Genomic DNA, 27,938 nt, shown 5'->3' on the forward strand with positions numbered 1-27,938 from the left:
TTTGCACGTTGCTAGCTCATGAACACCAAATTGAAAATGTATTATTTACTCCCAAGAGATCATGTAGCATTATATAAGTGAACTGCACAGAATATTACCATTTAAAGGTGGCTCCTCAGTGTGCAATCACTTATTTTGGCAGAGAGACCAAGAAAAAGTTTTCAAATTTTCTGCTACTCTTTAAGGTGCCACCACAAGACAAAAAACTTAATTTAGGGAACAAGAAAAATGTAAAATGTCTCAACTGTACTCATAAGACTGAGGCAGAACTAGCCTTGCCATTTGCAGCTTGAATACAGCACTAGCCAGTGTCCCCGAGTTCAGCATGAGCACTACAGTCGATGGAGAGGCAATTCACTGCTAGCATATAGAGTGCTACATCTTTATCATTCTCAAAGAGAATGTGACAGATTCTGACTTAAACCAGTTTTCTCAGGAATACTGATCCATGAATCAAGTATTCAAGGATACTGAACATCTCCCCATTCTGCGCTTGCAGTTGGACGTGACAGGCTTTAAGATATATGTGCACTTGTGTAGACAAGGGAGCCCTGCCCAGCTGTCTGTCAAAGTGAGGGGAGTAAGCTACTTGTCTACATTAAAAAAAAAAAAGGCTTGCAGGACTATGACAGACTGCTCTCCTGACCATAACACATGCATGTACATAAACACAGGTACACATGCTTTTAATAAGCCTGGCTGCCTGTCAACACACAGCACAAACGCACACACACACAAACATAGAATCAACCCCGGAAAATACACACTTTTTGCTGTGCAGTGTGGTGTAATAATGAGCTGTAAGCTGTGTATATTAAGTCCTTGGTTTCCAAAGCCTGAGTGCAGTGAATGGATATGCACAGGCCATCCAGCTACTGTACAGCTGACCTGCCGTTTTCATTTCACGCCATTACACAGTCATTATTTCTTTCTTTTTTTTTTTTTACTTTATAATTTGCAGCAGTGATATTAAAATATGTTTCAGATGGCATGACTAACACTATTACTACCTAACCAGAGGTGAAGCAAGTCATGAGGAAGTCCCAGGTTCAAGTCCAAATCCTTTTACATTTACATAAATAATGAAAGCTTTTCAAAATGTGAAATTGGAAACAAATGGATCAGGTGTGCCATTCATTCTGTTTCAAATCCAGACAACAAACAATTTCATTTTGGCCTTTTTGTAAGTAACTAGTAGCATTAATTAACAGGTGATATAATCTGCTGCTGCTGATGTGTGGTTTAAACTGGAAAAAGTAGTGATCCAACCTTGCAAGACACTCACACCAGCTGACCAGGCTTCAAGCCATTCGCTTGTGGCCAAACCGCAGTGGTTTGGACCAATCAGCATCCTATAATGGAAAGACTAATGGCAGCTATGGAGAAGCAACCGTTTCAGTATTCCTAAGTGCCTTTTGAATTAGTTATAAGACAGCAAGATTTGTCAACTAACACGCTAACCAGCTTTCAAACCTCCTCACACTGCGGCTTGTTGTTGTGCTGTGTTTCCTCTTCAGCACTCTCCTACTATGTCATATGATGGACCGATGGTTCGTCCAATCATCTGCCAAGTATTCTTTTGGAATTCTGCCATAACTGCGGGTTGTTGTGTTTCTTTGTGATTGTGTGACTGAGCAGATCATCTGTGAAAAATCAGCGCCCACCTCCGATGTCAGGTCTGAGTTTGTTGTCATATCCATCTAGTAGGCTATTTAGGATGTGTGTGACGTCACTCTCATACACTTTGGGAGTCAGCACCCACGTCTTGTTAGACACCTCATCATCGTCATCAGTCTGGAAGGAGCTGCGAGGAGGAGAGAGAGAGAGAGAGAAAAAAAAAATTCATGCAATCAATAATTTCTGTTAAAAGCAGGGCAGGCAGTTCTTTCCTACTGTGCTCTGCTTTCTTTATAAAGAAATGTTAAGAGATGAGAGACATAGCCAAGAGTCTTTTGCGGATCTCAACCCAAAGGTCAGGAGATCAAATTTTCAGGGATTTTCATCACCACATCATTGCTAAACACCCATTGATCTTCCCTTTGCATTTTGTCTCTGTTATTTCTCACACATTCAGTGCAACACTTGTGATGGAGAACATGCATTTTCTCGATTTCTTCACACCTGCCCTGCATTGGGTGAAAATGTTGTCTCCTTTATTTACCAGTCTACAATATACAGGTTTTTTTCCCCATCCCAGCATTCCCAGCAATCCCATCCTGAACATATATTGTAATTTGCAATAAGAATATCTCTTCAAACACACCTCTTTAGTTTGATACAGATTGATATTCCTATCAGATGCTGTGACCTTCATCCAAATCAATTAACAGCACAGACTTTTAGTGAGGAACCCACCAGTACCTCAAAACCAGTCCCATCATGCATTTAGGCCACATCAGATAAGACAGAATACAAGCAAACTGTGTGCTATAACATCTGGATTTATTTCTTCATAATCCCATGGTTTACACTCTTGCTGGTGCCATTGGATACTTGCACTAGTTGCAAAAATTACAAAACCACAAAGCAATCACAACTGGAAAATGACAAAAGGCTCCTACACATATGTTTATTAATGAGGATATAAAATAGACACAGAGAGGTTTTGGCAGATCTAAATGGTGTTATCTCTGAGGAGAGGTGCCGTTAGATGATTTAAAGGAGATAATTCAATACCGGAGTTTTAACCTTTTCTTTAATTGTATTCATTACGTCAGTGCATCACCACACCAGCTCAGAGCCACTATCATCTATGTGACACATCAGTTTAACCATTACATTTGTTATCATGGAAGCCTTGTACAGCCTTTTTCTCCATTGAGAAGTGTTGCTAATGTTCAATGTAATGTGATTAGATAGTCAACAACTTTGTTAACATAAGCCATGTAAGCTGACTATAATTGAGACAGCTGATGTTAGCATATATGTCAAGTAAATTCTTCATGAAGTTAAACATGAAATTCTGACCTGGACACATTCATTAATGCTGACTCTGCTAAAAAGTTTGCTTCCATTGTATTTGCTCTAAGGCCATTTTCACTCAATAGCAGTTTGAATTTGGCAAAGTGGCCAACAGCAAATCAAAATAACCTCGTTTTAACCTCTTTCTTTTGACAGTGTTTTTCATATCGTGAAATTGGAAACACCAATAAATACATTTCTAACGTCAAAAACTCCTAATTTTTTCTACTGACTACAGTGTATACTGCTTGGCCAATGAGACATAATTTTGATGAAGAACTAGATAAATTAAGACATGAACTCAAAATACTCAGCAAATGAAAATATGAATATAACTGATAGTAAAACCAAAATTGAATTTCAAAGTCTTTCCACCCTCTCTCCCACACCTCTAACGCAACCCTTAAGATTTTTAGGCTTTCAGTTTTGAACTCAGTAACTCTCCAAAAATAATGAATAAATTCTAAGATGTCAAAGTTTAGGAACTTGATGGCAGAATTGTTTGTCAAATCATAAAAGAAGATTTTTAGAGCCCCCGAGCTTCTGTGAGAGCTGCAGTAGACAAGGCAATTTTCCTGAGTTTACTTCCTCATCTCAGATGTCTCAAACTGAAAGGATAATGATGTCTCAAGAGCCCCGACCACAAATACCACCACAGTGGAGTAGTAAATGTTTTTTTCCTGCTCTCCCACAGACAAGAGTGATCTTGGTAAATTATATGTCTGGAGTGAAGATTTATTCTTTGCTACGTCTGACCTTTTTCACATTTGAGACCTGAATAGAAGATTGAAGCATGTGATCTCTTGTGATAATGTGTTCGGGGCAGTTAATATGCTGACAACAACATGCTGCTTTTGAGTGGGACTACGTCAGGAGACTACATAATGTCATCTGCAGTAAGGTTTGTACTGCCAGTGGGCAGAGGTGAGATGATTATGTAGTCTCTGTGTGTGACAGAGCAAGAGGAATAGAGCAGAAAAGATGTATGTGATGTGCGTTTCTTGGTGAAAGTGCAAGATTTGGACACATAAAAGCACAGACTGAATTTGTGCTGCATCTTTTCATTCAATTTGTGTGTCCACAATCTGTGTGTAATTAGTGTGTGATTTACTTAGGCAGCAGTTTATTACGCAATCAGTGTCTGGGACTGCCTTCCAGATGTGTTTTGTACATGAAAGGAGAGTTGAAAAAAATGTTGAAAAAGTTAATTGGTGGGATTTTTTTTTTTTTTGAGCTCAGCAACCTCAAAATTATGTAAAAACAAGTCACAAGATAATATTACATTATATTAATATTACATAATGCGAAGAAGTAAGAACATTCCCAACTTCTTACCAAGACCTCAATTAAACAAACCGAAAAAAAAAACAGGTGTTTATTACTGATTAAATTTTAATCATCGTATGGACTTCAAGAAGGGTTTGTTAAAACTGCAGCAGTAGAACCATGCAAATATTACAGGAGCTGAAAAAGTTATAGCAGGACAAAAAAATATTTAAAAAATGGCACAACAGATTTCTTATCCCCCACACTGTTTAACTTGCAATAAGCAATTTATTTGCAACGTTCCAGTGCTAGACCTTCATCAGACTGAAGGTCTAGGGATTTTTTAATTGCAACTTTGGATCCATTTATCCTGCTCCTACGCACCTGCCTCACTCTTCTGTTCTGAAACAGATTTCTTGTAAGAAAAAAACACATCTTTACTCCAAATCTATCTCGACTAAACATGAAACAACAAGAAATATGCACCACATGCTGTAGCTCAGATATACATGAGGCCGGCTCCAGAACTCAGTTCTTTTAAATCAAAGCTTTGAACGTTTCTGTTTGCCATAGCTTTTTATTAATTTATATTTGGGATTATTCACTCATCTTTTACTGAGATTTTCATTATGCTGTTTATGCTCTTTTACCCTCACATTGTTGTACTCTTTTTAAATCTTGTTTATATGAGTCTTTTAATATTGCCTTATCCTTTCATATCTTGTCTTGAAGTTTAAATTGCCTTGTTGTTGTATGGTGGTCTGCAAATCAACTTGCTTTGTCTTCGTTTGCCTTACTATGAGTCGGTAACAGCGTACCAGGGCGGCTCAGTGAATGTCAAGTACAACTTTCAACTACTAGGTTCAGCTACTGTGTTTAGTGTTAGATAATGGACATATGTGGCCATTTTGTGCTCTCTTGGTTCTTCTAATATTTTCTTCTAGTATTTTTATTTCTTTTTTTTTTTTAATGATTTCTATAAAATACAGAATAATTAAAATGTATTTCATCCTTCTCTTAATAAACTGCTGTAAATGAGCACATGGTCTTCAGAGAGCTAATTTTCTATGCCAAATAAATAAATAAACAAATGCTGAAAATTATAAGAATCTTGGAAATATCCAATGTAATTTTCAATCACCCATATGTTTCATATCTCCAGTGGTTTGTGCGATCTTCCTTACATGCATATGCATTAACGAGAGGCCTACTTTACTAATTACATGCGAGTTGTGCCGCAAAATACAGCAAACCTGCATTTTCAGCTGTTTGATAAATAACACAGATTTGTTTGGGCACAGAATGCATCACAAACACGGCAGAGACAAAAGACAGAAGTGATAGAAAAGTAGATGGTGCCAAATCCTCAAACCATCCAGCTCTAGATCAGGCTGATGGCCAACAGCACATAAGAGCAACCTTGAAACAGTTATGGGCTTTCAATGAGAGGAAAAAGAGACTTTTGAATGAAATAATAAAGAATGGTGGAAATGGAAATGGTGAGAAGCGAAAAAAAAACAAAAAAAAAAACACTGTTTCCATGGTGAAGCACAAGGATAGAAGCCCTGATAGCTTTCTCATGTTCTTAGGCTGGTGCGAGGAATAATGTTTTGACCAGCACTCTTTCTTAGACTTCATTAAGTGCCATTAAGTGCCATCCATCTCCATCATAACACCAGTGCCTTAAACATTAAATCTTAATTATCTTACTCGGATGGACCCTTTTAGTTATGCCTCACTGGATGTTCTTAAAAAAATATCCAGAGAATACCTGTCTTTCACACAGACATACAGCTTGGATGACAAAGAGTGCAGAGAAGGCTGCGAGACCCTGAAAACCTCTGATGTTTTTTTTAGGTGGCTGCAGTTTTAACCATCTATATTCATCTTGCTGAGTATCTCAGTGCATGTGGAAATGCTCCAAAGATGAACAGATCAAAGGAAGAGCCATGTGTTCTCCACTACAGGCAGATCTGAGGTTTTGCCTACTAATTCGCTACCTGAAGGTCCACAGAGAGGTCTGTGCCAGTATGCGTGCATCTGTGCTGTATGTGTGCACGCTGTTTTGTGTTTGTGTGCGCGTTTGAATTTGTTTTTCATGCACATGTAAGCCCATAGCTGTGTAATGCAGTGATGGAGAGTACTGGAATTAAATGTTGTGTTCACAGCTGCCCTTATTGACAACAGTCTGATAGTTCCATGCATTCTACCCATCACATCATCAAGGAGCATCTTCATCTGCTCTATATGCAACAGTCAATATCTCTCCCAGCTATGCAGCAGATCTCAGTTAAAATCACATCTCAGCTTTTGTGTAGCACAGCACAGAACTGCCCCCATTCTCTGCAGTTTTACATATTCATAAGAAGGTTTAAGGAGGGAAATAATAGCAGTATCAGCTATGGAAACAGCTATGTGCCTACCATTAGCATCCACATCAAGTCCCCTTGAGCTATTAGCTTTGCATGTTTTATACTGTAGCTAATAAAGGAACCTAATCTAATGAACCCTCATGCTTATTATTACCCAACATGAAATTGGTCCTGCCCCTATGGCAACAACCCAACAAACCACTCTTGCACATCAAATTACTGCTACCAACCTCCTTTCACAAACACTGGCTTTAATAAAAAAAAGAATAACACAACACAATGGCCACTTTTTACTAATTAACAAACAATAATCATTTGAAGTGGATATAAGTTGTTCTCCTGCTTAACGACTCAGACTGTCAATTTTACGAAAATGAGCAGATGCACCTTATGGTGCTCACATACGGGACTGTGACTGCAACCAAAACGTCTGTTCTTCTCATCTGACCCCTGGCAGAGAGAACCCGTCCATTTATAGGCTTCACTCTCTTCAGTCTAATCCAAATCACATAGATTAGCTAATATCAGCATGCAAGGTTGACTTGTTTCTGGCAATCAGGTACATTAGGCCAATTACTAATGGTGCAAGTATTGTTAAAGGCCCAATCAGTAATGTTCATATCTCTGACTACATTAATGTGAGGTTACTGACATATACATCTGAAATCTTTGACTAATAGATGATCTAAACAAACCCTTAACAACAACATAAAATATGAATAACTTCTTAAGATGCTATCTAGCATTACTTAAAAGGCATGTTTCTCAATAAGAGTGATCGATGGGATGTTGCTGTGAACAATGATGATCAGCATCTAATGCAACAGTGAATGTTTGTAGTCAGTCATAAATTATCTCATGCATGCAAAAGCAGGCCATGTATACTACCACAGCAGGAAACACAACATCAGTGGACTAGTTTTAAAGGTATCCTCCATTCACCTGCTGTGTACTTGAATCCTTAAAAAAGAAAGTCACAAACCCTTTTGGATAGGGTAAGCCAAAAAAAAAAAAATCTATATTTAGCCACAGAATCTCTCATCTCTAAAAACAGAGATATCAGGGCTGAGACATCAGAGGTGGCCCTAGTGAAAAGACTTCAGATAGGGCAGGCATTCAGCTTGGAAATAACATGGCATGTTATGTGCCAAAAGCCATGACCCGACTTCAGGTTTATTGTGAGTAAATGGGAATAATCACTGCTGCTGTTAATTTAAAGCTTCCCAACTCTATCCCAGAAATCTGAAATCCCTCTGACCTTAATACCTCCTGGGTGATGAATATGACAGCTTTTTCTAAATTGTAAGCAAGAGACAGCTATGAGCTTTCCTGTCAAATCCTCATAGAATATTGACATCTGCCTGCTATCAACTCCATTTTAGGAAATATGAGACATACATATATATGATCGTCATTATAGAATACATGACAGAGTGACAGTTTTATCAAAATTATATGTCTCAACCCTCTTTGAGTGATGACAAGAGGCAGTCTATGAGGGCTTGACTGAGTCCAGTGTACTGTGGGTTTTCCATTTGAAGGGATGGAGTTTTAAAGTAACTGCACTTGCTTATGAATACTGGTCATTTGATGAAATGTTTTGCAGGTTGGGGATAACTGAATGCAACAAGTGAGGTGAGTGAATTCATAAAGTTGACATGAAATTTGTTCCACATCATCCTCACTTATAGAAGACCCGAATGTGGTGTGTCCCAAATTGTGGTCATGTAATGAAATTCACCTGGCATCTGAAATGCTTGAGTCGACCTTGCCAAACATCAAACATCACCTTGCAAACTACAAAACCTGAGCCCCACAAGAGCTTCCTCTCTCTGACATCACTTCCTCCTCCTGTCATGGCCGCCCCATGATCCTGACCGATACCAAACAGTATACCAAAAAACATTTGCGACCAAATTTCTTCATCTTCCTCTCTAGGGTGTTGTACATGCTGTGATACCTTTGATGTGAAATTGACTGTGCGCTGGAGTTAATGTATGGTGACGCAGTCGGGCATCACTACACATAGTAACTGTCAATGAGTCACAAAGTAGCATAGATTACTGAAAGCATGCCTGAGGCCTTGAGAGATGTCTTATGTAAGAGGTCTCGCACATGAATCACAAATTACTTCCAATGCAACTTACCCGGCCATAGCTGTCTTTTAATTAGTATAAGGATAGGTCTAAGGACCTGCATATGAAGCGTCTGAAAAGAAGACATACCTTGCAGTCTAAGTTCTGAGCCATAACTATGACCTTTGTATAGGTGTTTACATCAAGGGCTCACATTTGGCCTTTGCTCGATTATTTAAGACACACGCACATGTCACTTGCATTGATCTCAATCAGTTCGTCATGCTTCAGTCACTCATGCACAACTTGTAACCCCCATAACCTGACCATAGATCTCAATTCAGCATGCAAGTCAATGGGATGAGGTGTAGTGTTTACTCAAGCATATTGTGAACGCTACTTGTGCATGCAATTACAAATGCACAGGCCTGACAGTGTATAGGCCAGGTAAGGAGCCCTGAGGTTGCGATCACCACGACAGTGATTGAACGTCGGCTGATTTATCTCCCTCCATTTTTCACCCTCCAGCAGCACAAGACGAAAGACGCAAGGAGCCTAACCATCCGCTTCCTCTGGACTATTATTCTCTCAGTACACGGGAATAATGTCCTGACAGGGAACAACCAAACAGCTTCTCTTAACAAACCCAAATCCTCGCCTTAGTTACATCTGAAATGACGTCCTGTGTCTCCTGTGTGTGTGTGTTTGTGTGTGTGTGTGTGCAAGACAAGGATCAGTCCATATGTGCCATCCTTGTCCTTATTGTGCCTTACTTGTATTCTCTGTGTGATTGTCTGCCATTTTGAAATGCTTTTTTATTTCAAATACGTGGGATGAATCTTCCCCTCATTCACACCCAAGCTGTCATTATAACAAACGACCTTTTGCATATATATCTATTCGACTTCGGCCACATCCGACACATGCGTCCAATAATAAGGCTTTGGCTCTGAGAATAGACTTGATCCTTGAAGACAGCTTAGCAGAGACTATGTGTAGCCTTAGCTTCACTCAACTTAGCCTGCCACTATGCTATTTCTAACGCCGGGCAGATTGTGAGAGATACTGCACAAATCGTCTCTTCACGCAAATGTTTATCTGCAAAAATATCCGGTTGCTTGTTAAACCATCCGATGGCCACACACAAATATTTATAGCAGTCTGTAGCTGTTCGTGGCTTTTGTTTTCTAAAAAAAAAAAAAAAAAAAAGAAAAAAAGAAATGATGATGTACGAAATCTCCCGGTAACGCGATGCATGTGTCACTGTGGCCATCGAAGAAGATAATATCACACCTCCACGTCAAACCACAATCCGAAGTGTGATATATAGGTACACAACATGCCTTGTTATTCTACTCAAACTAGACCAGGATCCCACTAAGAGCAGGGCTGGGTTGGCATTAGGGAGGGCATAGCAAAATAATGTGGTTAAAACGAGGGCTACGCTAACCAACAAAGCCGACACACAGTCATGATTTTGTTAAGAAATATTACGCATTAATATCTTACCTTGTCGGGAGATTAACCACAATAAACACCCAGAGGAACAGCTTCAGGGGGAGGGAAGGCTTCGCCATTGCTGTCGAGCATTTGGAGGCTAAATTGGGTGAAGCCATCATCACCATCTTCGTTTTCCTCTTTTTTTTTTTTTTTTTTTTTTTTGCAGATGGACGTGTCCGTCTATTTACTGAGTTTCCTCTCTACGATACATTACGCACGGTAGCAGTAGCGGGTCTGCGAACCTAGACCCGAGGCGGACGTGCGCCGGAGTGAAATCAGCCAAAACAAAATCGATGCGAGTCGAAAGCTTGATTTCGTATCGCTCGTTTTTTTTTTTTTTTTTTTTTTCTTCTTCTTCTTCTCCGTCTTCTTCAGGCTGCGTGTCTGTTACGGAATCGACAGCCTAGCAGGGCCCCGAAAAACTGCCACAGAAGGCGAAGCCCCCCCCCGTAATAAGCTACTCTAATATCGAGCAGCTGAGAAAACCAGTGGAGCCTCGGTCTGAATGCAGATTAACACTGGGGTCAGAGAGGAACTGATGCACGTTGCTGCAGCACGGATCAACACATGCGTGGTTTCACCAAGCGGAAGCAGAGCTCCACAGACCAGGGGAAAAAGCCTTAGCTTGCTGCTACAGGGAAAAAAAAAAAAAAAAATGGTGGTTTTCATTTTTATTGTCAGCACACGGTTGGTGTAAACCACGTGATGACTATGAATATAAAACATTTTTAACATTATCAAATTATACTTAAAATGTGACAATATAATTGTCTGCTGGCGTGAGTGTAAAATTTGCATTATTTCAATTTTTAAATACCAGTGTCAGAGCCCAGGATGAGTGTGAAAACTGAAAGTTTTAATCATGTGTCCCTGGCACTTTTTCTACTACAAAAAGTCAGATGGAAAAGTGTGCATGTGTGTGTGTCCTAAAAATCCTAAAAGTGAGCGGCAGGTACGACTTCCGTCCAGTCACGCTTTCAGCACCTTGGACAGCTCTATTAGTTTCATCTGCATTAGAAACCACCAATCAGCACCATGGACAGCTCCCGTCAGTCTGTTGCTGCTTGAAATCAGAGGAACACTGGCTCTCACTGCCCAGTTGATTGAACAGTGGATAAATAAATATTCTATCATCCCCCAAATTCAAGCCAGAAATCTGATTAGTTTACTTTGCTGTTTCCTTGGTACATTAATTGATTGTCTGACTGAATTAGGTTAAGTAGGAATGCAACCCGTGCCAGAAGGTATACTAATATCAAGGTGACGTACACAGTTCTTCAATAATAAATGTAGTTTTCCAAGTCTTATGGTATATTTTCTAAAACAGTCCAGGGAGAGTACCCTGGTGTTGGCACTGTCCTTTGTAAGGTTTTCTATTATCCACTTCAATATCATTTTATAAGTACGTTAATGCTCCTGCTTTGGTGGGTGTAACTTCTTTCCAATGACTCCTGGAGGGGATATTTGAGAAAAAATATGTGTTCATAATCTATAATACAAAATGGTAGCCTGTCCCACACTGTCTCATAAATTACTTTGATAACTGCTGTTACTCTTCACAGTATCTCTCCCTCTATTTCTCTCTCTCTCTCTCTTGCTCTATCTGCTTAGACACACAGACACATACATTGCTTGGACGGCAAGTCTCAAATCACTTTCACTGTCACCTCATGAGAGCAAAGACATATCAAGCTAAATAAATGAATTAATAAATAAATAAGAACCCAGAGAGAGTAAGATCAGTTCTTGTTACGGCTGTGTTTGTGACATGAATGGCATGAGTAAAGCAGAACGCGTGTCCTCTTCATCGTTTCCGCTGTTTTGACTGACATGAGGACACTTTCACATCTGCCAAGTTTCCTTTTTCAAGTGTGTAAATGCTAAAGATTTTCCACCTATGCTGCATTTCTCTAACAATATACTGTATTGCTGTTAAAATTGAAAGACTAGCCTAGTTGGTTTCATATATGTATATACATATAAATATATCAACACAGTATGTTACAATATTGTGAAAACAAGATCATATAGACAACATTGGTAGCTATATTTCTTCTTCCTCACGGGACAGGCACTATTTTTTTAAACATTTTTGTCCCCATCCAGAAAAAAAAAGTGTTAATTGATCTAATTTAAAATGAAGCCCTCCCGGCATTAAACCTGAATCAAAGCAAGTACCAGTGAGAGTGGCAGGTGCAGTTGAAAAAAGCAGGTGCTTGCAGAGTTGTCGTCTGGTCATGGTGCATTAGCCCAAATTCCCCTCTGAACATGTATTCCACAGGCATACAGGCAGTGAACATGCTGCACTATCACTTTTTACAGTCCCACCAGGCCTCAGTCATAGTAAACCGTTGCACAGTTTTTTTTCTTATGTTTGTGGCCTTATAAACTCATTCACCCAGAATGACAGCCATCTCTTGTCTGGTTTTTAAACGTTAGTTATTAAGATCTGACTATGGCAATCAAAGTTGATTGCAGCTGGTTCCACCTAAGTGTGACATGCATGGGAGATGAGATGTGTCTGATTTGAAAACACCATCATGTGTTTATTTGTGGCAAGTGAGGCTCCACGTAGGTTAATCATCTTAAGGAAATTGACAGATGCTCCAGCAGCTGCGCAGCACTCCTCAAAGAGCAGACCATCAACCACTCCTGAATAAAGTATGGAGAGGAAGTCCCTTGTAATCTTTAATATATTCTCTTTGCAGTGACAACCCTGGCACTACTGTACCTCAAACTTTTCTCAAGCCACCAAACAGGAAACATGTGACAGTAATTCAGGTCATGTTTTTATACTATATTTATGTTTAGTAAATATGACTAATATACTTGCACAGTCATATTTGCTTGGCTGCTTCATGATTTTGGTGCCGTTAAAGCACTGCTGTTATGAGTTGAGGTAACAGCAGAGAAGAGTAATCTCCATTGTCCTCACGTGCAATTTTATGTGCTGGGTTTGTTGTAAATATTCTAAATATCTAAAGCTTTGGAAATGAAAATTTAGGCCCTGCTCATTGTGTACTGCAAATTAAACAGTCTCAAGACACATATACACACACACACAGACACACACAGACACACATGCACCCATACACATATGTGCACACGTTCCATATCATTCAGTCCCCAGGGTCAGGTATTTCTCTTTGCCCTGCAGCTGTGTCACCACAACTGTCAGAGAGTCTGGCCATGCAGGTCATGACCCAAGCGTAAGGACCAGAGATGCTGTTTAGTAATAGGAGGTATTGATTTAGCTGATGGACCAGGTAATTTAGATAAATACTATGGCCAGTAAATTGTAACATTTAATTAACACAGGTGGATGGAGATTTATAATGAGAGACATTCACAGTTGGTTGATAATTAGATACATGAATGAAAAGGGTGTAGAGATAGAGGGGCGGACAGTTGTTATGTTGTTTGCTATCATAACATGTGAAGAGATGTTTACTTTCAATCTGTGTGGCTTATAATGATCATTTATTCTGATGATACAAGGCAGCCAGTTAAAGGCCCTGGCAGAAATTACAGCTGTTTCTCTTTTTCATACTCTCTTTCTGTCTCTCTCTCTCTCACACACACATACACACACACACACACAAGCAGAGAGAGAGCGTGAGAGAGAGAGCGAGAAAGAGAGAGAGATGTCAGGTTAGATCCACTTGGTTCAATAGTCACAGCAGAAATTGGAGCCAAATTGGCGCATTCCCATATTATGGATGCACCTGGGCTCTCATGCACTGACCTAACTCCAGAAACCTATTCAACTGTGCATTTATAACATTATGAAAATGCATGCAGGTAGTTACCCATACTGACAGGAAGTTACAGTTTTTCTAGGCCATGGTAAAATATATGAAATAAATGAAGTATTTTACAATACAGCATGATACAAATAAAAACTGTTTTTAACAAAGCATCCGGGGCTTTCATTTCTCTAATCAAAGAGACGGGGGTCATTGTGGGCAGTGACAGTACTGGCATATGAAGGCTTAGTTTAGTGACACGTCCGGATAAAATTTTTCACTAATGATTTCATCTCTCATGGCACCCATTCTCTCTGTAGACAAGACTGACATGTGTGAATCTGGCTGTGATTATATGTTGTGTCATCTTTAGATAAGAACTGGGGGAGGTATAGTCTTCTATAATGGCATCATTGAACACACAGATGCCCAGTTCCACTATCATTCCAGTTTTGCAGCCCACACATATGCTGTCACAGCCCCACTCAGTTAGCATCAAGCTGTGGGAGCAGAGCGATCTACTGTAAGCACTATTGGATATGAGAAACAGTCTGGCATTCAGACCAAAGTGATGTAACATCAGAAGCAGAAATCCAAAAACAGTAGGTGAAAAACATAGACAACAAAATTTGAAACTTGTTCATAAGAAGCTAGAGCTGTGATTTTGCTGCAGTAATGACAAACAAATGAAAATTAAAGTGCAATGAAACTTAAAAAGACAGACCCAGTATAAGGCCCGGAGGTTTTTTTGTTTATTAAAGTTAGCAAATGTTCAAACACATTCCTTCTCACTGAGAGCTTTTAGACATGAACATGAGAAAGCACTCTCTGTGGTCTGGCATTATTACAATTTTTAAACCTCATCTGAAATGCCACCAGACTGAATTCTACCTTGTCTCTAATTTGTCCTCAGTACAACTGCCTCTAGCTTTTTATTTTCCCAGCCTGTTACATAGCACAATTTCTCTTAAAATATCTCCTTATTACACCCCATTTAGAAATTGTTTCTTTATCTAACAGCATGGCGTGCTGTGTCATTTGGTGGTCTCCGCTGATTTAATGAGGCCTCCATTAAGAGTAACATCTCTGCGTCTCTTGATTTGCTGCAGTTTGCTGTTACCTTCATGCTGATAATGGTTTCTGTCATACTTTATACATCGTGTTATCCAGAAACACAGTCTGATAATTAAGGAACAACCTTATGGACTCTGTCATCTGGGAGTGAACTTGAAGATACTCAGTTTTCTATCATTATTTAGTCAGAAGAGTCTTGCTGCATTTTGGTGTTTACCACCTTAATCTTAAATATGCACTTTAGTCCCTGGCTGAGAGGAGCGTGTGTTTTGTGCAGTGGTCCTCGTTGGATGTTACAGCTTGATACTTAGATGCCAACAACCCCTTCACTGTGGACGGGCAGCTGCAGAGGGTGTGAACTGTTTGAGTTTTGTGGGCAATCAGATCTGTCAACCTGAAGGGGGTACAAACTGCCAAATCAATCACCTCTCAGGCATGACTGCACGCCTAAGTGAGCTTTTACCCTCACACTGTTTGCATTTAACCGAACAAGCTTCGTGGACTGCGTTTGGAGTGGGGGTGGATCTCACTTCAAATACTGGTCTTTAAGGAAACTTGCTCTGTGAGTAAGCAGATGTGAAGAATCATAGACATTTTAGGCCAAGAGTAAAGGGCAGTTAGTCAGACACTTAATGTAAAGCAGTGAAAAATATACTGTTCATAGATATATAATATTATTCTTTTATAATATTGTTTTTTGTCATATATACAAGAAAAATTCCACAGGAATCTAACAGCTGACTTGTAATTTGTGGGTTTAGAAGCCGCTTTGACATAATAAATGTCGAATTTAGTTGGGTCAGGTGGAGAATGGATCTAAATCTTGGCTTTTTAAATTTCATTTCATTCAATCATTGTATGCACTATATTCAAATTATTCACATCTAACCACTGCTTTCAAACCAGTGAGCTGAAATAAATCTAGCACAAGGTTCTCTTGGAACCACGGGCAGTACAATACCAACACTGGAGCTACAATAGTGCCTGCTTCTCCTTCAGTGTTGGCTACTGTAATGTCCTTGAAATCATGTGTGAAAAATCATCAAACTGGTTCATCAACCAAGTGAAGAAGCATAAATATTATTTCATTTCCGCTTTTGAACTTGTTTCACTGAGTTAAAAAGAAAGTTCAGAGAGACAACTTGTCTGGCTCTGTCTAAATTGATTTGATCCAATAAACCATCCATTGTATATGGATTGAACAAAACATAAGAATTATTTAGAAATTCAGTTCACTGTAAGCTTGTAACAGTGAAGCTGAGGCAGCTGCTTTCTGTGAGGCTTGCATAGGCTCCTGAACTGTGGCTTGTGAGGTCTCTGCCAGCATCTAACCCCTCCACTGTGGTTATGGGGAAATTTAGCTGGCTGATTTCATAGCCTCTTTATGTGGTATTTGGTTTGCTTGACGTTAAGCAGGTATAATCTCCACTCCCAAAGGTAGATCACAGGGAGTTTCTGCTTTCAGCTCTGGTATTATTTCTGAGGCTTTTATGTTCTCTTCAGGGTCACGACTTTATTAAACACAAACCACAACTGAGCCTAAAGTCACTGATGCAGATACTACAGATTACATATGAGGTGGTGTGTGTGGGGGGGGGGGGGTGCAAGCAGAATGCTGCCAAGGAAGTTAAAACAGAAGGATATTGGAATATGTGCAGTGTTTTTCAGAGTGTTTCTGCATTGAACCCTTAGGAATCAGTCCATTTTTTTTCTAAAGCCTTTTTGTGAGGGGTAGAAAAATGATGAAGCGTGAGAGAGCTGCAAAACAGAAATGCCTCCACACAAGCAAACGCACACACTAGGTGCTGATGCCAAAATATCTATCTGCTTTGGGATGTACTTGCAGTATGATGCATTTTCTATCAAAAGTAAATCTCCCTATCATTACACAACAGTTGCCATCAAGATTAGCTGTTCCCCGGGCAGATGCTAATGCCCTGGAAATTCCAGCAACGCTTTATAAGGTTGTAGAGAACACTCATAATAGTGAAAAACAAATGTAGTTCTGCTTGTGGCCTTCATCACACCCTGATATTTCAAAAATAAAGTTATTCACTGTAACACGCCACAGCCAGTGTTACTGGTATTTTCACCTTCAAGGTGGCCGCTCTGTTTCCATTTCCCTCTCCTGTAGTTGATGATATGTCAGAGCCCCACTTTCTCATCTGAAGGATAGTAATGGTCTGCCACCTCCTATTCGTCACAGGCTTAGGCTTTCAAAGAAGCTTCAAAATTCAGTCTGAGGATCCATATTATGTTGTCACTCCATCGTTTTGTTTTGTTTTGTTTTATTTTGTTTTGTTGTTTTTTTTGTTGGGAGACATAAGCTATAAAGATGCATGATTACTTTGATCATAGATAATAGAACAAGCCCTAATGTCGCTTGATGCATGTGTCATAAAGAAGACAGATTATGAACACCCATCACTAAATGGACAGTCCCAAGGGAACACTTCACCATCGTGTCGACTATCAGCTATAAACTCTTGTCTCTGTGTTTTAATAGCATCGGAAATACCACGCCAGAGAAGGAGCCATTTAATCCGTCTACTCTGGCTGCACTTCTATACATACAACTTCCCTCCAGATGCACAGCATGTCACCTAAGTCATTAAGAAAACAGTAGGGAACGTGATTCTCAAGGCAATATGTTTTATGTCTCATTTTGATAATGTTAAAAGAATTTCGGTGGCCAAAGGCTGTAATTCACACCACTGCAGATGGGACAGCAGAGCACCACTCTATGTTTAGTTATTCTTTAGCAATATGGTGCTATAATAGAATATACCGGCTTGATTGAACAATATCCGTGAATAATGTGAACAATATGATAACCTTCATATAAAAATAGAATTTCAACAGGTAGAAATGTAAACTGTGAACCCACAAAATCACTACTTAAAATTTACTATGAACTAGGGCTACTGCTAATCATTCAGTATTACTTGAGTGAAGAAACATGGATGGATTCTCACAGGCTGGAACAATACCCCCTCTTTCACTTTCTGATGACAATGAAAAGGACAAATTTTAATCAGCACAGTTTTATTTTTATGAATATGGGGGCTGTGTCACCTAATCAATGCAGTACACACACTTCACACACCTCAGTGGTTTTTAATGCCTTTGATTTAAATTCACTGTGTAGGAGAAGGCTTTATCCAAAGCTCATCACTCTCTTCTGCATCTCCATTAGGATGTTTCCCTAACATTTTGTTCAACCCAAGGCCATAGCACTTGGTCCCATTGTGTACACCAGGCGCATTGGTTGCTCACAACAGTAGTTAATAAGTTACTCGGCCTTGTTGTGCTCATGGTGGAGGGGTACTCCCTTTTTGTCTCTGACTAAGAGGATACAGCAGCCAGGGATGACATATCCATATAGTTCTGTAACGCCATGAAAACAAATTTTAGGTGTTGGAAATGTAGGTTTTAAGCTTCCATCACAAATAACAAAAGAGGGGTATTGTTTAAACAAAGTCTGTATGAAAAGTTACATGTTGAAATTATCCACAAGCTGTATGGACTCTCTATGATGAGAACTACAAAAAAAAAGGAAAAAAAAGAAAGAAAAATCCTTCAACAGTCTTCGCCTGTAGGTTGAAAGCTGACTGTGAAAAATTTGTTGCTTGCTCCTTCAAAGCGGATGGCAGCTGTAGTCAGCTTGGATTCACAACAGTTACAGAGGATTTCAACAGCAACTCAGGTTCATGGCAAAAGAAGAAAAACGAAAAAAAAAAAAAAAGAAAACTCAGTATTCAAACATCCATAGAAATGTCTCACACTATTTCTGCAATGTAATTCTCTTCACCACTGTCCATCCTTATGTTCACTCAAATCCTGTGCCAGTTATAGTTACGCCAAACACTGTCACTAGCAAATTATCAGGATTCAAAAACAAAACGCATAACCAAAGTCCAAGATGATTTTATTCATAATGGTGTCAATAGATTAAAAAAAGTTCCATGGCCTGAATACTGTTTTTGTTACCCTAACATGCCTCTCTAGGTAAAACATTAGCTTTATATTGAATATAAATCTGCATTAAGTGCTTTTTCTTGGCCCAATGGGGTCAGTGCAATAACATGAACAAAACACAACACTGACATATTATCATTTTGAACATTTCTAATGTTTTAATGCAAGGCGTGCTCTTTGACACCTGGTGAGTGTTAACCCAATTACTCTCCTTTTGGCTTTGTTTTGGTCTCCACCAACTCCTGAGGGAAATATCTGTTGCTGTTTAGCTGCTTAATGCTCCACTATGCTCACCAGCTTAAAACTAACTGGCTGCTGTATGGTGGGCAGTGGGGGGTGGGTAGCATAGAGTGGGTTTATTTGAGGTTTTTTGCTGGAAAAAGCTGTCTGCTGTGGTTAGAAAAAAAGTTTAAACACAGTCATTTGACCCATTGTTGATATAAAAATATTGGTTAGTACAGCTTTAAACATTTTTGTCTGCCATCACTGTTTTACCTATTACTGCCTCAATGCTACAAAGCAGCTCCAGTATTAAGACAACTTACTAGTGGCTCTGTTACCACATGTAGTTTTGTACCCTGACATGAGATTTGGTTGTAAACCTGGCAAGTGCAGGTTGTTCGCCTCCCTCTGCGTCTTTTATCCCTCTCCACTGAGCAGCGGGGAGTTTGTGGAAACCTATCCCTTTCTGCTCTCTTGCTCAGCAGCCTTTAAAGGTCCTGGCAGGGGCCCCAGTACCAGCCCAGCTTGTTGTATGAACTACAAATAGTCTATATAGCCTTGTGTTGTATGTATGTTTCCTCGAGTTCAGATCCTTGGACTCCTCATACAGACAGACCACCAGTAGAGCCAACAGAGCGAAGGTATGTTGCTGGGCTGATGTTTGGAGACACACCAAGGACAGGACTGTGATTGTTGAGATAGGAAGAACAGAAAATCTGCCAGAAGCCACAGTCAGACCGTGAAAAAAAAAACAGAAACATGGAGAGAAATAACAAGAGAAATATGAAGTTAGAGACAAGCTAGTAGGTAATAAAAGAGAGGTGAAAATATGCAGGAAGTGGAAATAAACAAGCACTGTTGCTGATAGATCCTCCTGATAATAAGTGATCACATCGAGAATTGCTACAGCTTTCATACTGTGACTACTCTGACACATCACAGAATTTACCAAGAGTGCTTTGTTCATAAAGCAGCCAAATGTATTCTGGATCAGTGGGAGTGTCTTTATGCCTGTTGCCTAACCCAAGGCCATTCGCTCTCACCTGGGGAAATGAAACATGCTTTGTGTCTAATTTAGGGAGAAAATAAAGTGCCATGGGCTGAAAGCGGAGCATTCGGTGAGCTAGGACTCAGCTCTGGGAGTGCACTTGAGTTCACTGCAATACTCCTGGTTAAGTTGGAGTTTTACAGGCTTTAGGGAATGAGATGCTGCATTCACACAGCTCCCAAACTGTAATGTTAATTTAGTAATATTTCACTCTCACTCGTGATTTGAACGTTTGTTTGAGACAAATTCCTAAAAAGTCAGAGCAGCAGCTACTGTCCAAAACAGCACTACTCTCCATCACAATAAATTGAAACAGTCTCATGTTAATTTCAGCAAAAATAGTTGTAACATGTATTTATTCAGCCATATAAAACATTATGGATAAAAGCATCCTCAGAATTGTATTTTCATACAGAGCTGCAGATGTACAATTGTCCAAATTTGTACTCTAATGCTCTGCTGATAATTGTTATGCAGTAAATACTGTGAAATTGTGCAATTCATGAGACATGTTTTTGTATTACTTACACTATCAAGTTATACAATGTTAATTTCAACTGTGACCAGGCATAGTATTTAACATGAAAGAAAATTCAGCACTTTAATAATCTTGGACAGTTCAATTAATATTTATGAAGATGAGCAAGTAAACCCCAAAGCTAAAATCCAGACAACCACATCTATGTGATCAGTGTCCCATTTCGGCAGTTGGTCTGCTGTCAAAGAATGGGGGACTGACTCTGTGGAATATCTATGAGGCCTTTTACACCTAAGGGGTTTTATTTCATTTAAAGTGTTATTTCCCCCGAAAATAGCCTTGAGCACTGTCACACTGTTCACAAAGTTGGCCCATCCATGGCAAATGGAACAGCTCCGGGAGTTGTCGCTTGATGTCATCAAAGATTAGGATTCTCTCTCGTGTGTGACTTCCAGAGAGTTTTTCATGTTTGCAGAGAGGTAGATTGAATGAGCCAAGGTCAAAGAAATATAGTGTATACTTTGACACTCATTCCATCCAGGAATGCTTTCGAGGGCTGCAAATGACATCACAGTGTTCAAGGTTAGATTATAATTTTATGTATGTGGTTAAAACTGACTGCATTGGTTTAATTCTTTAAAAAGTGTGCATCTTGGAACGTTCCTCTACAGACAAACTCTGTGTGTGTGTGTGTGTGTGTGTGTGTGTATGTAGGGGTGGTTATAATTGATATTGAGATTATAATTTCTAAGTGAGGTACAAAAACCTTTCATGCCAAAGAAGTGGACTGAACTCGAAACGCAGAGACGGTCCATGAGTCTACTCTTGTTGATGTTCTACATTGAAAGTTGATGAGATTCAGTGTCCATTTATATTTTAAAGATTTTCAATTATGCAGTACTAACGTTTGATAGGCGTCATGTAAAGGTCAATTTGGGCTTCACACGTTGAAGGTTTGAGTAATTCATTTGCTTTGGCACAGTCATTTTTCTCACTTGCAGCAGAACGAATGAGGACTAATGTGGTCTGCCTGCAGTGTGTTATAAATTCTCATTTGTGAGCTAGCGTGTTATATACTAGCTAAATTATGCCTTAGGTTATATTAACAAACTATTTTATTTAGTTGGAATTATGTCCCACAGAAGGTGGACTATTATGATAACCTTTTTTGCAGATATTCTGGAAACTTAAAAAAGTATTTCCTATAAGTTGTTGACCTCTTTTGCTCATTTTATAAACCTGTCTCTGGTTCATTCTCAAGTATCTTCGATGTTGTCATCCTTGTTGTTGTTTCTGCTTCATTAAACTTCATTTTACCTCATCAACACAACCTTGGTGACACCCACCACATATTGTTTGTTGCATCACCCAGATTATAACCATCATCATCTGATTACTTCATCCCAGGCCTTTCACTTTAAGCATCCCCTATCTGTGACGGATGGAGCAGGGTGAATGAGCTTTCAGGGCAATGGAAGTAGGATGTTACTTTTTCTAATGTGAGAACAATTACCTGGATGCAAGATTTGATTTAGAGCATCATGGCAGCTGCATCCTGTGAGGTCTAATGGATTTAGCTAAGTAACTTCTTAATGCCTTTTCTGGAGAGCTTTCAAAACCTCTATTGGATTTTCCACATTCCCTCCCCCTATTTTTCACTGTCTCACTGTAACATTCCCTCGATCATTCCTCAGCCTTTATTCCTGTTTCTTGCCCCTTGCTCAACCCCTGCTTCCCTTTGTGCCCCTGCCTCTGCTGTCTGGTCACATGGTGCCAGTTTGGTTGAATATGAAACTTGCTTGGACAGCTCCAAGACAGCGTGGAAGTGTCACTAGAGAGGCAGAGAGAAAGGGTATGTGAGATAACGGTGGTCTCGCTATTCGCTGCCAGTGGAATATCAGATGTTCTGTCAATCACATGGTAACCTACCGTGTATCCTTACTTGAGATTCAGTGCATAAAGTACCATACCTCGGGGACAGAAAACAATAGATTTCTTTCACTATGACTTTGTTTCAGTTTGTTTACTCCGTTTACATTAAAGTAGATCGATCTATCGATCTATCTATCTATCTATCTATCTATCTATCTATCTATCTATCTATCTATCTATCTATCTATCTATCTATCTATCTATCTAGGGAGCAGTTGTGCAGGTGGATGTGGGTGTGGAAAGGAACGCTCTGGGGACAACTGCTGGACAGGGAGGCAGTGACAATGTTGACATGATGACAAGTTTTTGGGGTTTTTTTGTTTTGTTTTTCTATCACATAGAAAACATGGTTTGCAGAACATGTACACATGTGCAGCCAACGGGTGCAGAGTGCTTCTCTGGCGTTGTGGCTAATTAACTGTGTGAAATTATGCAGAGGTTCAAAAAGTGAAAACACGCATACCCAAAAGCGCAATAGGTGACCATCCTGGAATTAGAGACAGTAGGAAATGCAGCCATACTGCAGTATGTGAATAAAAGGTGTGAAAATCTATGACGGAGCAAGTTGTCCAGTGTTGTTGCAGTGTCACATTTGACATTATGAGGTTTGTTCCAGACATTAGAGCAGCATTTCAGATTTTTTTACTGATCACTCAACAACATGTGTCTCTCCTGCACAATGAAAATTAGATTTGTTTTTTATTGTGGTGATGGATAATTTACAAACACAAATGTCATGTCTAGTTCCTTGACTTCACTTGCAATGACAGCACTCCATCACTTACAATGACAGCACTCCAGTCATGCCAAGCTTGGATTTGCCATCAACTATTTTACATTATCTGAGGTGTCTGAACTGAGGTAATATTAAAATGGATGTAATGTGTATGAGAATTTATTATCTCTATGGACGCCATGAAATACTGTATACATTTACATTTACTCATTTAGCAGATGCATTTATCTAAAGTGACCTATAAGTGAGGGACAACACTAAAGCTTCAGTACAGTAGGAGACCTTGAAGTAAGGATTAAGTATTAAATCTGTACAATAAAGGCAACATGAAGAGGCAATTTTGATGCTGCCATTGTGATGGAGAGACTTATTGGCTGTAATGACCAAGAGTTCAGTTTTAGAGAGGTGGAGGTTCCTTCATCCAAGTGTATATGTTTGAGAGACAAGCAAAGATCCATGCTCAGACCATAGGGTCATTTGGTGGGAACAACGGGTATAGTTGGGTGTCGTCTGCATTGCGGTGATATGAGAAGCCATGTGAGCAGATGACTGGATCCAAGGAGATGGTGTGTATTGCAAAAGCAAGGGGCCCCAGAATTGATCCCAGGGGCACCTCTGTGTGGAGGGGATGGGAAAAGGACATTTGTCCTTCCATGACACATTAAAGGAATGCCCAATGAGATAGGATTCAAACCAAGAAAGTGTTTTGCCTGAGATGAGTAAAGACAGCAGGAAATGGTGGGTCACCATGTCAAAGGCTGCTGATAGGTCCAGCAAGGTAAGAACTGAGGACTAAGCTGCAGCTCTAGCTGCCCTTTGGGCTTTTGTCATAGACAACGAGCCGTTTCGCTGAAGTTGAAGTTCTTAAAGCTCAACTGATTTGGATCAAGGGTATCATTCTGTTTGAGGTATTCTGAGACCTTTTTAAAAACCACCCTTTTCGATAGACTTGGATAAGAATGGAAGCAATGGTTGATAATTCTTGACTTGAGCAGGGTTTGAAGGTTTTTTGAGCAGAGATGTTACCTGAGCCTGTTTGAATGTCACTGGAAATGTTCCCGAAACCAGTGAAGCGTTTATCATATTTGTGATTGCTGACACAATAGTGTAAGATCTAGCTTGGGGGAGAGTAAAGGGAATGGGTTCCAGCACACATGTAGTAGTGGAGTAGTAAATATACTGACTAAAATATTTTGTTAATTTTATAGGATCAGCTGACTGCAGGCATAAAATTATAATTTCATGGTCCTTGCAGAAAAAAAAGGTTGTTTGTCTTTTTGCTCTCTTAAAAGAAGAGGTTTTCCCCGAGTATTATCTTTTATGACACCAGTATGTGGTTTTGTTGATTATATGAGGAGTTTTGAGAACACCTTCTGGGGCCTTTGTCATTTTACACACTTGGTGTTTGGTTTTTCTACTTTTGTGCTATGTACTTTGTCTGTCCTATTGTTTCCAGCAATGCATCAAAACTGTGGAGAAGAACTGACAGGCAACCTAACAAGAGAGATGCAAAATGTTATGAATTGGTTGTTGTCATGACCACTTAGGGGAGAAGGTTTAAGTTTATTGGGGGAATAATTTTGAATAAACAATAGTGAAAAATATGAATGCAAGAATGCAGAAAAGGATGGGCTTGGTGGCCTTTATGCACCATAAACAGTTAAATCTGTCACCTTCAATGGAAGTTAATTGGCACTTTAAATTAATAAAAATCAGATTATGTTGACACACACACATCTGTTCAGACATTTGGCTGCCCAGCATATTCATGGAACACTGTTTGGTTTGTTTACCTAATTGAATTTCAGTCACACGTTCATTTCCTCTCAGAACAAAACACCAACTTATGAAAAATTCAAATGCAAGTATTTTATGAGTTTAGCTACAAGACATAATTTGGAACAGAAAAGGCAGCAGAGGGCTTGAGGCCTGTGCAAAAATAAGAGGAGAGAGACAGAATTGTCCGTGGTCAGGTTTGGAATACAACAATAATTTATTTAGTGCTAAAAAATTAAGATCACAGACGTGGCCCATCAGAATGAATAATAGCTAGTGCCTAAGGCACATCACGACCTGGCTGTGTGTGTCTGGGCAATGTGCTAATACTGTAATAAAGAATGAGACTTCACATTGCCTCAAAATTCCCACCCGTAAGAAATGATCTGCTTTGTTTGTTGTAGAGACAAAAAAAAAAAAGAGAAAAAGATCTGTGTATGTTTCCTGGCAAGATGTGTTTTTTTGTGTGTGTACAGTTATTTGTCAAATTAACATCCAAAACCACAATGCAAAAATGAAGACTTAAAGTGAAACAGATAACTAGAGCAATTTTGGACAATCAGTATCAAATATATTACTTGCTCCTAAACTAATGTTACATAGCCGCATAACAAGTCTGTTTTAAATGATCAACTGATGTAGCTTTAGAGAGATTGAAACCCATTATTTGGACAGAACATGGTATCATAGGTACAGGTTAACATCATCATTTCAGGTAGTTAAGTTTGATGTTTACTGTTCAAGTAGTGATAAGTAAGCTGCTTCTCTTTGATCTGCTGTAGCACATTTGGACAAAAGCAATGTGCATATGAATAAATACAAAATGAATAAATGCAAATGTAAATACTCCAGGCAGCTTGCAAAACAAGGCTGACAGCAGAATTCTCCTTGACAGCAAAAAAGTAATTGACATGGACAGTTGTCAATTGTGGAATCACCACATTAGCTTACTATCCCACAGTATATGAGAAAAGGAAAACAGTGTTTCATTTTTCTTTATTCCAGCTGTTGCTTGTTTAAGAACCCTAAGCACACAGATACTGCCTCAGGCCCCTAGAATCTCAATTGTATCTGAAGGCTTCAGGTTCAACATGTGTATGCTAATTTGTGGTAATTGGATCAATTGTAAATTTATTTGGTAATACTGAAATCACAACTAAAGCACAATAAAAGTAAAAAAAAAAAAGAACTGATATTTTAGTGGCGTAAAGATGACATCTATACTATTGCATAACCTGGAGGCTTCTTCTGTCTAGATTTAAGGACTTTATTATTACAGTTTATATTGTCCTTACATGGTGCATGTTCCTTAAGAAGCTTCTGCTTAATTGAGTTACAAAATAAAACTCTAATAGCTGCCCAATGGAGAACAATTGGGAGAAATAGTGGTGTCAATAGGGGCACATAACTTATTTTTTCCCTAGGGCCCACTAGAGAGATAATCCAACCCTGATCCCATTAGAGTCTTCTTTTTCACAACCTGTCTACATTAAGTCTTATGTGCACTGGCCTGGAGTGATTTCACAGTTCCTGACAAAATGTCAGGTCCTCGTTAGCCTCACAGGGTAGGTATTGCTGTCTATAAGCCAGGACCATGGGTGTTGTGGAATATTGGATTGTCAAATCCAAAGTCAAATTAAAAATCATAAAACTGGTTCCAAGCTACATTGAAGACTAGACTAGGATGTGGATCTGCAGACAGCATAAAAAACTCTTTGTAGACACACGGGGCCCAGTGAAATCAAATGAGTGGATTCAGTGTGACTAAACAGAATCACAAACCTTCCGTTATTGTTTTGTTATGTGATAATGGCCACCTACTGAATGCAACAATCACATTGTGTGTGACAGAGAGATACAGCTCTCTCTTTGTGCCTGGGTTCATCTCAATATCCTACTCTCTCTCACACACACTAACACTCAGACACACACACACACACACACACACACACACACACACACACACACACACACACACACTCTTTTCCCTTCTCTCTGTGCCACTCTCCCTGCCTTCAAGACAGACAAAATGTCAGAACCTCCCAAGTGAGGGCAGACATTTCATGGTTTTAAACAGCCTCTTTCACCGCTCTGCTCCACATGTACCTTTCCCCAAGCCAAGTGAGTTGGACTTGAGCACAAAAATAGGGGCAAGAGAGAGAAAGAGACGTATATACCGTGGGTAGATAAAGAGAGAGATGGAAGAGACAAAAAGACACATAGTGTCTAGTAAATATCAGTGGACCCTGTGAAGAACTGTGTATAGTTTTTTGTATATCTGTTTGGTGAATGCTTCTTAGATGTGGAGGAAAAAAGTTTCATGCATTTATATATAACTCTAAAAGCTATTGTGTAGTTAGTTGGGGTTTTGCTACAGACAGCCAGAAACCAACCAAATATTGCAACACCTCCCCCTGCTGGATCTACTGCAGTGAGATGAGCAGATGAATAATGGAGGCGCTCTCTCTCTCTCTCTTTCTCTCTCTCTCATCTCATTCTTTCTGTCCCTTACTCTCTTATCCTCCTAAGCTTTCTCGTTTTTTCCTACTCTAAGGCTTTTTCTTTGCACTACCCCTTCCCTTTCCTATCTATCTATCTATCTATCTATCTATCTATCTATCTATCTATCTATCTATCTATCTATCTATGATCTCCCTTCCTGTTGTTTACATGGTGGGCGGGGTCAGAATGCCAGATGACACAATGTGAAACAATAAGGGGTGGATGAAGAGGGAAAATGTATTGCCTGAGGGTGGAACAAATATCAACAATAA

At 39.4% G+C, this 27,938-nt stretch overlaps 1 protein-coding gene and 1 long non-coding RNA gene across 5 annotated transcripts in view; one reads left to right on the forward strand and one right to left on the reverse strand.

Annotated features, from left to right (window-relative positions):
- gabrg2 (gamma-aminobutyric acid type A receptor subunit gamma2) overlaps positions 1 to 10,711 on the reverse strand; it is a 49,358-nt gene extending 38,647 nt beyond the window's left edge. For 2 of the 4 annotated variants that reach the window (XM_071460272.1, XM_071460270.1), the window contains exons 1-2: positions 10,184 to 10,694; positions 1,665 to 1,804 (exon numbers count right to left, since the gene is read on the reverse strand). In XM_071460272.1, the coding sequence (XP_071316373.1) occupies positions 1,665 to 1,804; positions 10,184 to 10,299 (256 nt within the window). In that variant the 5' untranslated portion in view covers positions 10,300 to 10,694. Of the gene's footprint in view, positions 1 to 1,664; positions 1,805 to 10,183 lie in introns of all 4 variants that reach the window. The other 2 variants (XM_071460271.1, XM_071460273.1) reach the window with 2 other exon arrangements.
- Positions 1 to 27,938, forward strand: part of LOC139607435 (uncharacterized) — a 306,610-nt gene that overhangs the window by 252,072 nt on the left and 26,600 nt on the right. The gene's annotated exons all lie outside the window — the stretch shown is intronic.

Source organism: Trachinotus anak, unplaced genomic scaffold (assembly GCF_046630095.1).
Source record: "Trachinotus anak isolate AG129_WGS33_773 ecotype Australia unplaced genomic scaffold, CSIRO_AGI_Tana_v1 ptg000024l, whole genome shotgun sequence".
NCBI classification, from domain to species: Eukaryota; Metazoa; Chordata; class Actinopteri; order Carangiformes; family Carangidae; genus Trachinotus; species Trachinotus anak.